Source organism: Danio rerio, chromosome 4 (genome assembly GCF_049306965.1).
Source record: "Danio rerio strain Tuebingen ecotype United States chromosome 4, GRCz12tu, whole genome shotgun sequence".
Taxonomy (NCBI): Eukaryota; Metazoa; Chordata; class Actinopteri; order Cypriniformes; family Danionidae; genus Danio; species Danio rerio.
This window is the reverse complement of record NC_133179.1, coordinates 60,260,743-60,278,100: the sequence shown is the minus strand read 5'-3', so window position 1 is coordinate 60,278,100 and position 17,358 is coordinate 60,260,743. Positions and strand designations below refer to the sequence as shown.

General features: G+C 39.0%; 1 protein-coding gene across 9 annotated transcripts in view; it reads right to left on the bottom strand.

The window, feature by feature from the left end:
• Positions 1-17,358, bottom strand: part of LOC141381789 (NLR family CARD domain-containing protein 3-like) — a 34,685-nt gene that overhangs the window by 6,689 nt on the left and 10,638 nt on the right. For 8 of the 9 annotated variants that reach the window (XM_073948165.1, XM_073948169.1, XM_073948170.1 and 5 more), the window contains 9 exons: positions 14,815-14,919; positions 13,711-13,795; positions 11,992-12,187; positions 9,667-11,443; positions 5,139-5,312; positions 4,816-4,989; positions 4,525-4,698; positions 2,043-2,216; positions 852-898 (listed from right to left, as the gene is read on the bottom strand). In XM_073948165.1, the coding sequence (XP_073804266.1) occupies positions 852-898; positions 2,043-2,216; positions 4,525-4,698; positions 4,816-4,989; positions 5,139-5,312; positions 9,667-11,443; positions 11,992-12,187; positions 13,711-13,795; positions 14,815-14,919 (2,906 nt within the window). Of the gene's footprint in view, positions 1-74; positions 899-2,042; positions 2,217-4,524; positions 4,699-4,815; positions 4,990-5,138; positions 5,313-9,666; positions 11,444-11,991; positions 12,188-13,710; positions 13,796-14,814; positions 14,920-17,358 lie in introns of all 9 variants that reach the window. The other variant, XR_012402476.1, reaches the window with a different exon arrangement.

Genomic DNA, 17,358 nt, shown 5'->3' with positions numbered 1-17,358 from the left:
CAGACGTGAAGAAAACGAACTGACACTGTGAGACAGAAACGCTGAACATATATAGGCGCGGTAATGCGCTGCACCTGTGGTCCACTGATTACAGCTGAGCGGTGCTGCGCACGGCAAGGCTGGTGACAGCGTACACGTGACCACCCAGCTGATAAGGTAAACACAACTGACAGCAACGCGACTCTAACACAGACACAGAGACACCCAACACACACACTCATACACGCATATACGTAAAACGCATAACGCACCACACCGTACACACACACACATACACACACGCAGACACATCATAGAAGAACAGACAGATCCACAATCGTGACAGTGTGTGTGCGTGCGTGTGTGTGTTGTGTGTGTGTGTGTGTGTGTGCATGTGTTCACTGCTGTGTGTGTGTATGTGTGTGAGAGAGAGAGAGAGGGTGTGTGTGTGTGTGCATGTGTTCACTGCTGTGTGTGTGTGAGCGTGAGAGAGAGAGGAAGTGTGTATGTGTGTGAGAGCGAGTGTGTGTGTTTGTGTGTGAGAGAGGGCCATGCTTGTGTGCGAGTGTGTGTATATGTCTGATTGTGTGTGAGCGAGAGAGAGGGTGTGTGTGTGTGTGTGTGTGTGTGTGTGTGTGTGTGTGTGTGTGCGCGTGAGCATGTGTGTGAGAGTGCATGTGTGTGTGAGAGTGAGTGTGTATGTCTGATTGTGTGTGAGCGTGTGCGTGTGAGAGTGAGAGACAGAAGGGAGCGTGTGTGAGTGTGTGTCTGATTGTGTAAGTGCGTGCAAGCGTGTATGTGTTTAAGAGAGAGAGAGTGTGTGTGTGTGTGTGGATGTGTGTTTGTTTGTGTGTGTGTGTGTGTAGTCCTACATTTGCGTGGTCCTGCTGTAATCCTCGTCTCTGCTCCATGATCCAGACTGTAAACACACACAGATTCACATTCAGTCAGTACACAAACATCAGCTTATAACACACACACACACACACACGCACGCACACACAAACACACACACATACACACAATAAGACATGTGGAGTGTGTGCTGAATGCTGGATTGTGATTGGCTGATCTCAGTGCATTAATAACTGCAGTAAAACAACATGAGTGTGTGTGGAGCTGTCAAATCAGCTTCTGAATGACACACAGAGCTTTTAGATCAGATGTGGAAACAGAAAACAGAGTGGAAACACAGAAACAGACAGATATAAAGACTGAAGGATTCATTCAATGATCAATTGACAAAAGCACAGCACAATAATAAAGCAGAATTCAGTGTTAAATGACTTGAAATAGGATGGAGATCTTCATCTTCTGTCAAATGCCTCTTCATCATCTCCAAACATTGCTAAGTTGGAGAGCAGTGAATCCAGACCAATCTGCAGTCATCTTCGCCCTTTGGAAGCTTCGTGGGTTTGTGTTCTGTTTATTGTTCATAATACTTCAGTTATAAAGGATTAGTTCAGGAGTTTTTTGTCATTTGCTTTATTTGAGTTTGTTCAACATGTGATTGTCACTGGACTATATCAGAACCAGCATCACTGTCTGCTGATCACTTTTATTGCCTGATATTTTGTGTTCATAATAGTTTATAAGCAGAAAAGAGCCAGATTACAAGATATGTGAGATATTTGTCAGAAACATCTTTGTTATGTTCACATTGTGAATGTAAATTTATATTGTTTATTTTATCCCTGTTTATAGTTTTACTCCGCCCTTATTAAAGTGTGATAAAGGACATTCTGTGTCTGTGAAGTTAATGAGGGAGAGTTTAACTTGCTGTTAAAGTATACACAGGACATTTTTGGAGAACAGTACACACAAATTTCTGACCTGATACTGTACAGTTCTTCAGCAGAAATGTAGAGAACAAGTTTCACTGCTGAACTACAATGCTGAAACTGTACAGTGTAAATATGAGATATAATATCACGCTTAATGTGAGAACTGCCCCAGTGCACTGACATATTTAATAGGTTTGATTAATATCTGTAGACTAGAAGAGCAGTGAAGTATCAAAGTATCTGTATTCACAATAAAAAAGGCAGTGCTGCTCCACATACTTGAGTTTGTCCAGTGTGTAGTTTGGATCCTCCAGTTGTTCAGAGAGCAGCTTGACTCCTGAATCTCCTGGATGATTGTAGCTCAGATCCAGCTCTCTCAGGTGTGAGGGGTTTGAAGTCAGAGCTGAAGACAGAAAACCACAGCCTTCCTCTGTCACCATACAGCCAGACAATCTACAAACACAGCAATAGTCCACATCACACAGTTGGACAATCACACATCTCTTTGTGTTGTGAAGATGCTGACTGCTGTTTCTGCTCATGTCAACAGCAGTGATGAACACACACATCCTGATCAGCTCTCCTTATTGATCGAGCCCTCGCATCAGCAAACACACTCACACACTCAACAAGGACTCGACATCATCTGTAGAAGTGTACAGAGCAAAGACATTGTTCATAATACACCACATCAAGCTGTAAAGTCTGCTGTGAGGAGGAAGAAGACACACTTGAGCTCAGAAGATCATCTTAAAGTCATGTATAAAACACAACAGGAAATGAGCTGATTTCATCATTTATATTGTGATTCTGTTGTGGACTAAAACAAAATGAGCTCAGACAAACACAAAGCCGCTCTCTTCATGTGTTCATCACCTGACCCAGTCACATTCACACTGATGGAGCATTAGGGGACTTTTATTCTGTCAGGAGAGAAACACCTGATCAATATTCATGACTGCTGACTCTCCTTCACATTCAGCCTTTAGCAGATATTGTTTTAGATGAGCGAGTAATCAGGATTATTTCAGACACTTTATCATGATACTTTTATTTGTTTTCAAGAAACTGAAACTGCACAAATATGAGAGCAGCTCAAACCTTCAGCAGGACACAAAACAGCTTGACTTTAGCGTTTAACTCTGCTGCTTTCACACCTCCAGATCCACTGTTCTGCTCTGAAACAGGATTAACACTGCTATAATGTTTATTTGTGTTCTTGCTGCGCTTCACTTTCACACAGAAATGTTGAATGTTGACACCCACAGACAGACACAACCTGGTAAAGTTTTCAAACAGTGAACTGAGACTGCAACTATTAGTGAAATCTATATTAAAGGTCTTCAAATATGATTTAGATTTACAGTAATTGTTTTTAATGTTTAAATCTGATTTATTCTTGTGTTTAAAGCGTTTGTCATTCCTCTACTTCAGTGTCTCAGACTCATTCAGAAATGATTATTAAATGCTGGATTAATGCACAAGAGAGTTTGGCGAACACGTTTTACACCATTTCAAATATATATTATATGTGCGGCTGTATAAGTCACATACAGCACTCAGCATAATGGAGGACAGCCCATTCTGAAAATCAAGACTTTCCTCCATTTCTCAGTCAATATAGGCAGTGTATTCTGCTGCATTTAAACAGAACACATTTATTAAACTGATTTATTTATGACAATCATATTTTAGTCACCAAACATATTCAGAAATTGAAAGATAATACAATTAAATTCAGGCTAAATACTGCAAAAAAAAAAAAAAAAAAACTACTTAATTTCAGCTAAATGTTTTATTGTTAATTTTCCTCTTTTTACATGTTGTATTTAATATTTTTCTATAACATATACATTTGAGTGTACTAGTTTTTGGACCGTTATTATAAGTTATTTTGTTAGATGAGCTCCAGATTTGGCTAATCTATTGTATATGCACAAATATAATACTGTAGAGCTTCCTATTACAATATGAATGTAAAAGAGAGATTAGTGAGGGGTGTACTTATATATGCTGAGCACTGTATATTGTTCACCCGGAGTGTTTACATGGTCACACAGCAGTAATACAACAAGCATTGAGTTTGGGCTAGCTTCTGCAGATGGACATTGCTGTACACTGCCCTTGATGGGTGAGTGGGGGAGTGTCTGTTGTCTCTCAGGTGTGAATTATTCATAAGAATTGTCACTCACACATACAGCTGAGATCACCCAAAACAAACTTAACAAAATGTAGATCATTGTAATGTTTTTTTCTGAATGAGAGAACAGAATAATTTCACATAATTGTGCAGTAAATAATCTAGTCTACAAGACTGCTTACTCTAAAGTCTTGTTCAGGCACATTCAGTGTGGTTTATGGATCTTATTTCAGCAATTTTTTTCTTCAAAACCTACTAACCACACATAATATTTGTTTTCTAAAAAACACAAGCATGTACATCAATATTTCTCACATATTACGGTAGCTCAGCTTGTGCTGAATACTAATAAAACACATGTTGGCCAGTTCTGTGTAATAAGTAGCTGAAATCAGCACAGATGTCAGGGCATGTCAAAACATCTCAGGGGTCCCAAAATCATCTCAGACCCCTGATGGTTAACTACAGGTATAGTATGAGCAGTGTGAAACATAATCACTGATAAACCATAATTCCTGTTATCTGGGGTTTAGTATCACCCAGGGTTAACATGTTCAAGCATGAAGAGCTCTAATATGAAACTGTCTGACTGTAGCTATTGTAGGGTAGAGAATAATTTACCTCAGTGTCTCCAGTTTACAGTTCACAGTCTTCAGTCCATCAGAGAGTTTCTTCACTCCTGAATCCTGCAGGTCATTGTTACTCAGGTCCAGCTCTCTCAGCACACAGTTTGAGGATTGTAGAGCTGAAGACAAACTCTCGCAGCACTGAACAGTGAGATTACACATGACCAATCTGAGAAAGAAGAACACAGATTACTAAAAACCACACTGTTAAAGTGATCTGTCTGATGTAACAAAACAAAAAATCAATCAATCAATCAATCAATCAATCAGGCGTTTAAACTCCGACCTTATTGTGTCCAGTTTACAGTATTGACTCTTCAGTCCATCAGAGAGCTTCTTCACTCCTGAATCCTGCAGGTCATTGTTACTCAGGTCCAGCTCTCTCAGCACACAGTTTGAGGATTGTAGAGCTGAAGACAAACTCTCACAAGAATCTGCAGTAAGTTCACACGTCATCAATCTGAGAAAGAGCACACATTACTAAAAACACACTGTTAATGTGATCTGTCTGATGTAACAAAACAAAAAATCAATCAATCAATCAATCAATCAATCAATCAATCAATCAATCAATCAATCAATCAAACAATCAGATGCTTAAACTCAGACCTCAGTGTCTCCAGTTTACAGTGTTGACTCTTCAGTCCATCAGAGAGCTTCTTCACTCCTGAATCCTGCAGGTCATTGTTGCTCAGGTCCAGCTCTCTCAGCACACAGTTTGAGGATTGTAGAGCTGAAGACAAACTCTCACAGGACCGAACAGTGAGTTTACAGAACTGTAGCCTGTGTAGAGGACAAACACAATATGTATGTGTTAATCTGGTGTGTTTGATAGTCTGAAGCACATCTGACTGTCGAACTGGTTTAACTTCACTAGTTAGTGAGCACATCTGCTGATTTTAGCTTTAAATAGTATGTTTGTCTATAAAACACAATTAAATAGCTTTATTCAGATGTTCCAATAGCACAACTCTTTATTAAACACCTAACACTTAAGACAGGAATTTGTTTTAATTGTTTTATTTATTAATATTTTAATGAACAAACTAATGACAATAATCTTCTGTAGCATCTTTAAAGTTGCATCTCAAAGCACTTTTCAGAATACAATTAAACAGATGCATATGTGACAGAAATATAGAAGATATATAAATATATTCGAAGAAGATATATAAAGAAGATATATAAATATAATACATTGTTGTTTGCTGTTTGTGTGTTTTTGTTTCTAAAGATTCCTCCATGTCAGTGATCAGGACTGTCTGCCCTGTATTCTTGCCTGCAGTTCCTCAGCCTTATCCAGCCATGTCCTACGTTTCAGTTGTCTCTAGTACAGCAGTTTCAGTCTTCTCCAGTACATCAGACACAGTTTCTAGCGCTAACGGTACGTTGTAGCGAGGACATAAACAAGGATGTAAACAACGGGAAATACTGTTTGGCACTGCTAACATTTCAGCTAAAAATTCAGTGCAAATTCAGTGCAAAAAATGCAGAGTCTCTCTATGAGGACACTTTCCCTGCATTCTACATCTCAGATAACTAACACTCTAAAGATATGAGAATGTTTCATATGACTTACACATGCTTATTCTGAATATATGTGACAGACTCTTGTCAGATGATATTTTAGAGAGCTGGCGTGAGCTTCAGCTGTGTCCTCTGTGTCATTTTCTGTCTGATTCAAAAATAAGCTGATTTTCTACAAATGAAGCATGAGCACACATCGCATTGCATCTTATCAACACAACCAAGCCTTAAAAATACACTCTAGACCACCGCTTTAAGGACATTCAGGCAGTCTAGAGGTGTTTGAAACCTCCAGAAAGGTGGGCTCGCATCATCATGGAGGGTTTCACCAGCTCCACTATAGCTCTGTGCTCCTGCTGTTTATCCTGATCAACTCAACTGAATTAACTTCTAAAGCACTTTCAACCAACCACAATGGCTACCAAAGTGCTGTACATAAAACACAGAATACAAGCAAACATACAAGAAACCAAATACATCAACTTACAACACACGAGTAAAAGCTGAAGAAAATAAGTGTTTCAGTGACCTCTAAAAACACTCAAGAGTTGGAGAAGTTCTTAAAGAGAGTGGAAGATCGGCCCAAAGTCTTGGAGCAGCAACTGAAACAGCTCTATCACCTCCACATATCAAGCGTGATCGTGAAACTTGCAAATAGAGTCGATCCTTAGAGTGAAGAGATCTCACGGGTTGGTGTATATTAATTAGCTCAGAAATATACTCAGGGGCCATGGAGGGATTTACAAACATACAGCAGTACTTTGTACTGAATTCTAAACTGTATTGACAGTCAGTGTAGAGAAACCAGTACGGGTGTAATGTGCTCTCCTTTTCTGTGCCTGTTAAAAGCCTGGCAGCTGAGTTCTCCAATCTCTTATATCAGTCAAACTATTAGACAAAGCCTGAAGGGTGGATTGATTTGAGAGTCATCAGCATATAGATGGTAATTTATGCCATGCTTTTCAAAAAAATTTCCAACGGAAATAAGTAAAGGGAAAACAAAACTGGACCCAATATCAAGCCCTGCAGAACCCCACACAGTAAGTGAATGACAAAAGAACAAGAGTTGCCCAAACTGACTGATTTAGTTCTATACTTCAGATATGAAGAGAACCAGTCCAAGGCTAGACCCTGGATACCAGCGTGTTCTCTAAACTGATCAATGAGGATGTCATGGTCCACTGTATCAAAAGCAGCAGTGAGATCCAATAATAGAAGAAGAACAGGGCTACCTGAACCAACCTCCAGCAAGACATCATTTGAAACCCACAATAGAGCGGACTCTGTGCTATGACCAACTCTAAACTGACTGATATTTATCAAAAACGTTATTATTAAACATGAAATCATTCAGCTGTACAGACACAATCCTCTCTAAAACATTTGAGATAAAAGCCCTGATTCACATGATCTGCCCTGGTTTACCATCCATTAGTCTCTGCCTTGGCTTTATCCTCCTCTCGGTCCACCTGCCTGTCAGTTTCCCTCTCACCATCTGTCCTGTACTCTGTCATGGTTTCATTAACCTGCCTCTCCCCCATCACCCTTGTCCACTGTAACACCTCCAGCTGCTGAACTCACTCTTGTTTTGTGTTTTCCTCTGAGGATCATCTGGAATCTGCTCCCAGAAGGGAGCTGTGTCACGGTCGTGGTTGTCCTGTCCTTGTACTGTTGTGTTGTCCTTGTGTTCTCTGTGGTCACCCGAGTTTTCCCCATGTTACTTGCACAGTTACTCTCCACCCCCTTGTTAACTCACTAGTCTCTGTGTGTTTAAGCTCCTCTGTTTCAGTCATTATGTGTTGATCATAGTTTGCTGTATGTGTGTGTGTTTCTCTTGCTTGTGTTTTCTGCTCTTCAACTCTGGCGTTTTCTTTGTGTATGGATTATATTTAACATTAGAACTGAACCAAGGTCCACCTCTTGGATTTGTTCTGCCTGCCTGCATGATTAGAAGAAGATATAATAAACAAGAGGGTTGCATGGCGGTTCATTGGTAAGCACTTTCGCCTAACAACAAGAAGGTCGCTGGTTTGAGTCCCAGCTCCAGTTTCCCCCACAGTGTGAAGACATTTGGTATAGGTGAACTGAGTTAACAAAACGGACCATAGTGTATGAGTGTGTTTCTGAGTCATTGTTACCTGATAATTTTCAGCATAGATATGAGTCAAAATAGACAGAATGGAGAAAACATCAGTGTGATCATTCCACTCCAGTCCAGAAAGGACTTTAAAGGTGCTGTATCATTTTATAGCTGACTTGTGTGCAATTTAGACGATAACAGCAATATCACCCTGCAGCCCAAGACCGGTTACTCCCTGAAGCTAAGCAGGGCTGAGCCTGGCCAGTACCTGGCTGGGAGACCACATGGGAAAACGAGGTTGCTGTTGGAAGCGGTGTCAGTGAGGCCAGCAGGAGGCGCACATCCTGTGGTCTGCATGAGTCCTAATGCCCTAGTAAAAGTGAAGGGGACACTACACTGTCAGTGGGCGCCGTCTTTCGGATGAGACATTAAACCGTAGTCCTGACTCTGTGTGGTCTTTAAAAATCCCATGGCACTTCTCATAAAGAGCAGGGGTGTAACCCCAGTGTCCTGGCCAAAGTCCCTCAATCGGCCCTTACGATCATGGCCTCCCAATCATCTCCATATCTTTTTATGACACCTAAACACCATTAGCTATTGACCTACATGGTAGGAAAAACAACTGGTGTGTAAGTCAATAGTTACAGGTTTCAGCTTTTATCAAATTATCTTCTTTTATGTTCAACAGGAGAAAACAAAGAAAACAAAGTGAGTAAGAATTAGTAAATTCACTTTTTGGGTAAACTATCACTTACACAACCACTGCCAAAACCTGAATCTGAATGTTATTTAAAAAACACTAAAACATTACATAATGAACAATTATTAACGTATTTTGCAGTTTAGTTGATATCAATATTGTTCATGTGTATTAACATGATGTCATGTCATTTCTTATTTTCATCCGCTTATCCATAGCGGGTCGCAGGGGCAGCAGTCTTAGGAGAAAACCCCAGACTTTCCTCTCCCCAAACACTTGCACCAGCTCCTCCGGGTGGATCCTGAGGCATTCCCAGGTCAGTCGAGAGACATAGTCCCTCCAGCGTGTCCTGGGTCTTTGCCGAGGCTTCCTCCTGGTGGGACAGATGCCCGAGCCAACTCAGCTGACTTCTGCTGTTCAGTGTTTGAACTGTCAGCAGTGAAAAGTAAACCACACTGAACTGAACTAAACTGAACTTCAACACAAAACTGAACTGACACTGTTTACATTTACTATGATCTTCTATGTGAAGCTGCTTTGACGCAATCTACATTATTAAAGTGCTATAGAAATAAAGATGAATTGAATTGTCGATGTGGAGGAGCAGTGGCTCTACTCTGAGCTCCTCCCATATGGCAGAGCTCCAGACCCTGTCTGTAAGGGTGCGCCCTGCAACCCTGCGAAGCAAACTCATTTTGGCTGCTTGTATCCAAAATCTTGTCCTTTCGATCATGACCTAAAGCTCATGACCATTAACATAATATACTGTATTATTTAAATTCAGGAAATGTCTACTTCTTAGATGAAAAAAAAGAAGGACGTTGACTTACAGAGCTCTTTTGGAGGTTTTGATGACTGCTGATAATCTGATGAGACACTCGTCTGATCTCTGGAATTTCTGAAGCTCAAACTCCTCCAGCTCCTCCTCTGAGGTCAACAACACAAAGACCAGAGCAGACCACTGGGCAGGTGAAAGGCGAGCAGATGACAGACATCCTCTACTGAGGTGAGACTGAATCTCTTTCAGCAGAGTTTGGTCGTTCAGTTCATTCAGACAGTAGAACAGATTGATGGATCTCTCTGGAGACAGATTCCCTTCAAGTTTCTGCTTGATGTAGGCAATTATTTCCTCTTTGCTCTGGTCTCTGTCATCCTGCTGTGTCAACAGGCCTCGTAAGAGTTGTCGATTGGACTGGAGTGACAGACCGAGAAGGAAGCGAAGGTAAAGATCCAGATGCCCATTCTCACTTTCCAGAGCCTTGTCCACTGCAGCCTTCAAGAAATCGGTCATGCCTTTATTTCTGCTTATCTGTAAAAACAATCCATGCTTCTTCTTGTTGTCTAGAGTCAGATGTTGATAAAGGGCTGCAATGAACTCCTGAATGCTCAAGTGAAGAAAGCAGTACATGGTACCAAGAATGATTCCCGTCTCCTCCTTAAAGATCTGGGTACACATGCCTGAGTACACCGATGCCTTATAGACGTCAATGCCACAGTCTTTCAGATCGCTCTCATAGAAGATCACATTGTGTCTTTCCAGCTGCTGGAAGGCCAGTTTCCCCAGTGAAAGGATGAGCTTTGGATCCCAGGAGACATCTGCTGTGTTTTCTCCATCATACTTTCTTCTGCTCTGCTGGATCTGAAAGCGGAGAAAGTGTGTGTACATCTGTGTCAGAGTCTTGGGAGATTCCTGCAGTGTTTCAGCATGAGCCCTGTGTTTCAGTTTCAGTATGTTCTGGAGAACAGTGGCTGAAATCCAGCAGAAGACTGGGATGTGGCACATAATAAAGAGACTCTTTGACTGTTTAATGTGATCAATGAGTTCTCTGGCCTGATTCGGATCTGTGAGTCTCTTTCTGAAGTACTCCTCCTTTTGGGCATCATTGAATCCTCGTATCTCTGTCAGCCGGTCGATACAGTCAGCAGGAATCTTACTGGCAGCTGCTGGTCTGCTGGTGATCCAGATGAGAGCAGAAGGAAGCAGATTTCCCTTGATGAGGTTCGTCAGGAGAACATCCAGAGAGACTGCTGAAGATACATCACGACACGTCTCATTATCAGCAAAGTTCAGAGGAAGACGACATTCATCCAATCCATCAAGGATGAACAGGACTTTGAATCGTGTGCTTCTTGTAAGGTTTAGTCCTTTAGTCTCTGGGAAAAACTGAGTTATGAGGTCTTTTAAACTTTGTCTTTCTTTCTCCTTTAAGTTCATCTCTCTGAATGGAAGAGGAAATATGAAGCTGATGTCTTGATTTTCTTTCCCTTCAGCCCAATCCAGAACAAACTTTTGCACAGAGACTGATTTCCCGATGCCAGCAACTCCTTTTGTCAGGACAGTTCTGATCCGCTCGTCTTGTTCAGCTGCTTCAAACAAATGTTTGCATTCAACCTGTATCTCTAGTGACTGATGACGTCTGGAAGCAGTTTCAATCTGTCTGATCTCATGTTCAGTGTTGACCTGTTCACTCGCACCCTGAGTGATATAGAGATCTGTGTAGATGTTATTCAGAAGTGTGGAGTCTCCTTGCTGAGAAATTCCTTCAAACACACTTTGATATTTCCTCTTTAGGCTACATTTAAACTGATTAATGAATACCAGCTCATCTAAACACAGAAGCAAAGACACAGAGAGATTTAGTCTTGACTTATTTGTAAGTGACAGTCTGACAGATCGCCATGAGTAGCGAACTTTAAGACATTATTTTTTTTGCTATTTCTGTGGAAAATTGTGTAAAATATCTGCAGACTAGTGCGGAATGATTTTGGGAATATCATACCTTTGGGATTGTCATAAATAAAAACTAAATATATAAAATGAAAAATAACACATTTTTAACTTGTAAAATAATAATTTTCAACAATATGTACAATGAACAATATCTTTACAATACAAATCAAATAGATCCACTTAATTGCCATACAAAGCAAGTCTCTCATATAACAGATCTACTAAAGGACAGAAAATTTATGACTTTACAAACTACACTGTAAATAAATCATATGAACATGTTCATATTAGGCAACAATATTACTGAAATTAAATAAAAACTGGATAAATATAAATGCACACAAGTAAATAAATAGACTCAATGATGGACTAAAATCTGTGGAAATCTGCAGGTTTCGTGTGGGTCTATCCATGAGTCTCTTACCCTGGAGAGTATCAGCAGCTTGATCTTGCTTCATCTCTCTCAGGAAGAAGAGTGTGAGATCAAGAGCTGCTTCTGTGATACTGCTTCTGTTCTCATTAAAGTCCTTCACAAACTCTTGTCTGTTTTCTTCTTGTAAGATTTTCTTAAATTTTTCCAGTTCATTCTTCAGAAATCTGATCATTTTACTCTCAAGATTCTATGAGTGAAGAAAAGAGAAGATCAATATTTAACCAACAGATTCGTTCACACACAGTTGTACATCCACAATCTACTCAATAAATGAAAATACTGCGAAACAGCACACACATGACATGACTGAAACAGATATATGCGGTGTCCTGAGTCAGAGCTAGGCACCCTAATAGAAATCTGTGTGGTGCCGAGTGGCACATCCGGTGTATGAGCCCCTTTACCCATCACTACTGCTGAATGATTTCAGATATTTCACAGCTACAAAAGACAAAAATCACACCAAAACACAACACAGTCTCTGAGTAAGATGTTTTAGAGACTAGTCCAACACACAATGTAGTCCTGTTTTAACCAAGCCATCTGTGTTTAGACGTCTATTACACTGATATATGGAGAAATTGACTCTGGTCTGTTGAATAACTAGAGAGTAATGCACACCAGATATATGATGTCAGTCTCCATAAAAAGAGCTGAAATACTCATTTTGATCATGCTGATTGGACAAACACAGATCTGAACAGTAAAGGTTATTATCATATTTACCTGTGTACATTCATAAATACAACTAAACTACATGTTCTAGTAAAACTGACAGGGAGCCGTTTCTCTTTCTGTGTCTTCTGTCAACATGACTGGCAAACATGTCAGAGAAAACAGCTGAATCTTCAGGAGCAAACTCATTTACAAAACAAATGCTCTTTATTTTAGAAATCTGTATGAAAAGAGTGCAAAGCAGAACTCTGAGCTCATAAGCCGGCTAATCACATGACGAGTATTTCAAGAGTGTTTTGTGACCATCCTGAAATTACAGAGTGTGTTTCTACTGGGGACTAATTCATCATCTCCTCCCGTCTGTTTCTACTGGGCTGTTTGTCATCTCCAGTCTGCATTTCAGAAATGTGTTAAATAAGACCCTCCTTCACCTCACATCTCCAGTGCACACGGTAATGCTTAAGGGGAGCTTAATATTAAAATATTCAATATGGGTGATATTTAAAAATTTTACATCGTCGTCAAAATTATTCCAATATTATCGCTAATATTGGATGCATCACTCTGCCCTACTCATAAATAATGCACATTCATTATTATTTATCATGTAAAATATCTCACTGTTTACAATAATATTCCCTCAACCGTCATCATTTTAAAGCACAGTTCTGTATGGCTCAAAATAAGCTGCTGCATGAATGAATGAGATGATGAAGAATGATGAAGATCTGCTTATGCTTTAATGTGTCCTTTCTGCAAGAGATTTACTATTACTTTCAAAAGTCAATCCCTGCTGATAACGTGATATGAAGATAAGGTATGCATGTCTAGGGCAACATCTTAGAAGAAGCAGAAACATTAAATCATTCCAGAAAGACATAATAAAAATGAAAAGAAAAATAATAATAATAATAATTAACATTATTATTATTACATAAATAAATAAAAGCAAAAAAGAAAAAAAAAGTTGTAATAACTAGAAAGCAGCTTTTTGTTATTTCACTGATTTTATTACTCAAAATGAGTTTTTCCTACCAGGAAGATCGACTGGAGATTGTCTGTGAAGCTCTTGTGTCTCCTGTGAGTCTCGTCTCCTGAATCTGCTGACTCATATTCATCACTGTAAACAGATAAAACTACTGTAATTACACATTTACAGGCAAACACAAACAGATATTCAGTCATTAAATAATTTTCCTTCTGGTTAGTTCCTTATTTATCAGGAGTTGCCACAGAAGAATGAACCACATACTATCCCAGCAAATGTTTTACACAGCGAATGCCCTTCAAAACACCCATACACACTCATTCACACACACTCATACACTAATGCCAATGTAGTTGTTCAATTTCCCTATAGATCATGTGTTTGGATTTGTGGGGGAAACCAGAGCACCCAGAGGAAATCCACGCCAACATGGGGAGAACATGCAAACTCCACACACAAACACCAACTGATTCTGCCAGGACTTGAACCAGTGAGCTGCTTGCTGTGAGGCAACAGTGCTGACCACTAAGCTACTGTGCTGCCCCCAAATACAGACATATATCTTGCAAACACTGAAAATAAACAACATTCTGTAGTGCCACTGCTGCGTCAAGTATTAAATCTAGATGAGGAATCACAAAACACACATCACTATTGAGTTCAGCAACTGAAAGACTTCAGAAAGTAGCTGTAGACAGAAATATATTTGATTTACAGTTTATTATTACAAAAAAACTTTTAAGTTTAGCAATAGCTATGATTATTTCTCAAATCTGTATTCAGACACATTAACTGAAGCCAAAACTGTAAACATCTTTTATATTCCACAAGTGAGGAAACTATGATGAAGAACTTGAATTGAAGTGAATAATCCATATATATATATATATATATATATATATATATATATATATATATATATATATATATATATATATATATATATATATGCGCATTAAATTGACATGAAAATATAAAATGATGATTTACTGAAAATAGTCACAGGATTAGAAACTAAATCTGCCACCTGAAGTCTGTAAATGTCTTAATGAGCCACTAATGTCATTCAGGAATGGCTCTCTTTGCTGGATTGTTCAAATAATATGTTCAAAATAGTTCATGTGTGAGCAATAATGTAAAACACTGAATACCTTTCAGCAGATGGTGTTTCCTCTCTGAAGTTTGGTGGATAATCTTGTCTTGACCGGTCACTCTTCAGAGACACAGAGCTGAACACACATGATCCTGATCTCACACTGAACAAACAAGCACACCAGAGGAAAAAAAGCGTCAAAACCTGCTGCAGTCTCTCTTATGAACACTGGAGGGCACAGTGTTTTATCTTCCTGGACTTCATTTCCCATCAGCCCTTGTGCTCCTGATTGTCTCTTTGTAACACAATTAGCTCATAGGGCATTATGAATGATTAATTATTTGCTAGTGCTATAACTTTATTCATCACTTGTATTCCCTCTTCCTGTACCAGCTGAATGTGTGTTAGATTAGTTTAAGTGTTCAGTGTAGTTAATGGAGCATTACTTGTGTCACACTTCAAACTGTTCATTATGTGCTCATAACTGGAGTCTCTACTTTAGCTGAATACTCTAACTAATGTTGTATTGTAAGGTTGTGTTCATTTTTTGGATGTCTGAAAAAATTATATTTGTCTGGCTGGTGTTTATTTTATTTCTGTCTATTTTATTTCTGTCTACAGTTTAACAAGGAAAGGAGTGGTTTTGGTGTGATTTGTGATTTTTCATCACATTCATATCAGACAGGGCCAGATTAACCAATGGGCATTATGGGCACAGGCCTAGAGGCCCGTACACACTTGGGGCCCCTGCGAGGGGGGAAAATGCCGATTTTGCAGCGTCTATTTAGGATAAGTGCAAATAGCGCACCTCGATGGAATAAGCTAGTTAAGCGATTTACAACCCATCACCGTTTGACTAACAGAGACATCATGACTAAAGAGCGCAGCAGACAGCAGCGTGAGTGGCGTAGCTCGTAAAGCACATGGCAACATGATTTGATGCGATCGATCATAAACTCAGCTCAAATCCAGCGTCTGATGAAGAAGCTCTTCTATTTTCCCCACACTACATATCAGATTTTGCCTACTCTTCATCATGAAGAAATACGAATCATTAATAAGTGTGTGTATTTTAGAGGACTCAGATTCACAGAACTGGATTGGAGAGGTGATTTAGCCAAATCAGATGCATTATAAGTTTGTAGAAGTTTTACTTTAAAAATACCCTTATATATATATATATATATATATATATATATATATATATATATATATATATATATATATATATATATATATATATATATTAGTACTGCTTCTGTGAACTTGAACAAGCATATTAAAATTCATTAATTTTGACTAGTTGTATTGGTATTTTATTTTTTAAAGTGTGCTTTAAATGTGTTAAACGATTTACAGAACATTTATTTCTAGTCTACAAAGATTTTACTTAATATTATTTTAAACATGTGGAAAAAACTGTACAAAAGCACGCACATTCCTCTTAACTGCGTGCTCAGCCAAAAAACAGCAAAAAGTGCTAATTAAATGTTAATCAAAGGCGGCAACACCAAGGCTCCAAAAATACATATTTATTCAATTAAAAAGGCTGACACAAAGCAAGTAACGTTTAGAGCCACACACGCATATTGAAGAGCCTTAATGTTGCCGCCTTTGATTAACATTTAATTGTAAACATGTTGGCAATACATTATAGATGAATTTATTTTTAAAAATATTATATTAATCAAGTTTTTTATTCAACTATAGGGGTGCGGGTCCAGGTAGGGGGCCAACAAGACATTGGGCTCTATTTTGACGGTCCATGCGCGAAACGGAAAGCGCAGGGCGCAAACGCTTTCAGGGCGTGTCAGAATCCATATTTGCTAATTTACGGACGGGAAAATCCGCTTTGCGCTGTGACGCATTGTCTAAAAGGGTTGAGTTTGTTTTCTTAATGAGTTATAGGTGTGTTTTGAGAATAAACCAATCAGAGTCTCATCTCCCATTCCCTTTAAGAGCCAGCTGTGTCGCGCCAAGAGCGCATTCGCTATTTACAGGACGTAAAGTAAGTCTAAGTGGACAAACTGAGCATTTCACTAGCAAACAGTTAACAGTTTTTTTAACAGAAAATAGTTAAACAGAGCATCTACTGCGTGAGAATGAGAGATAAATGATCTACTTTCACATTCGCTTGTGGATAGGGAAACCTTTATGCACAGACATTAATTAGTCTATAAATAATTTATTTTGTTTGTTCAGCGCAAAGATTTGTTTCAAAACTCTTTCTAAATTCAGTTCTAATTTCCAGCAAATGAATAAATGAACAACAATAACAAAGTGTGCTCAAAAACCTAAATTATATCCTAAAACATTAAGAGCCTCTGAACTCTTAATCCGGGCCTGATATCCGGCTATATTAAACAGGTCTGAAACAGGTCCAATAATAGCTGGAAACGTGGCTAACGGGGAGTTTGGTGTAAGATCACTTTCATTAGGCTAACATACCCAATATTGAACATTAATCATTAAACACTTTAAAAAGAGCCACAGATAATAATAATAGTGTACATATGTATATGTCAGACAGTTAAGAGTGTGATAGTGAAATGACAACAGCTTTCATTCTGTACGATTAGCTTGTCTGTATGAGAATGTTTCA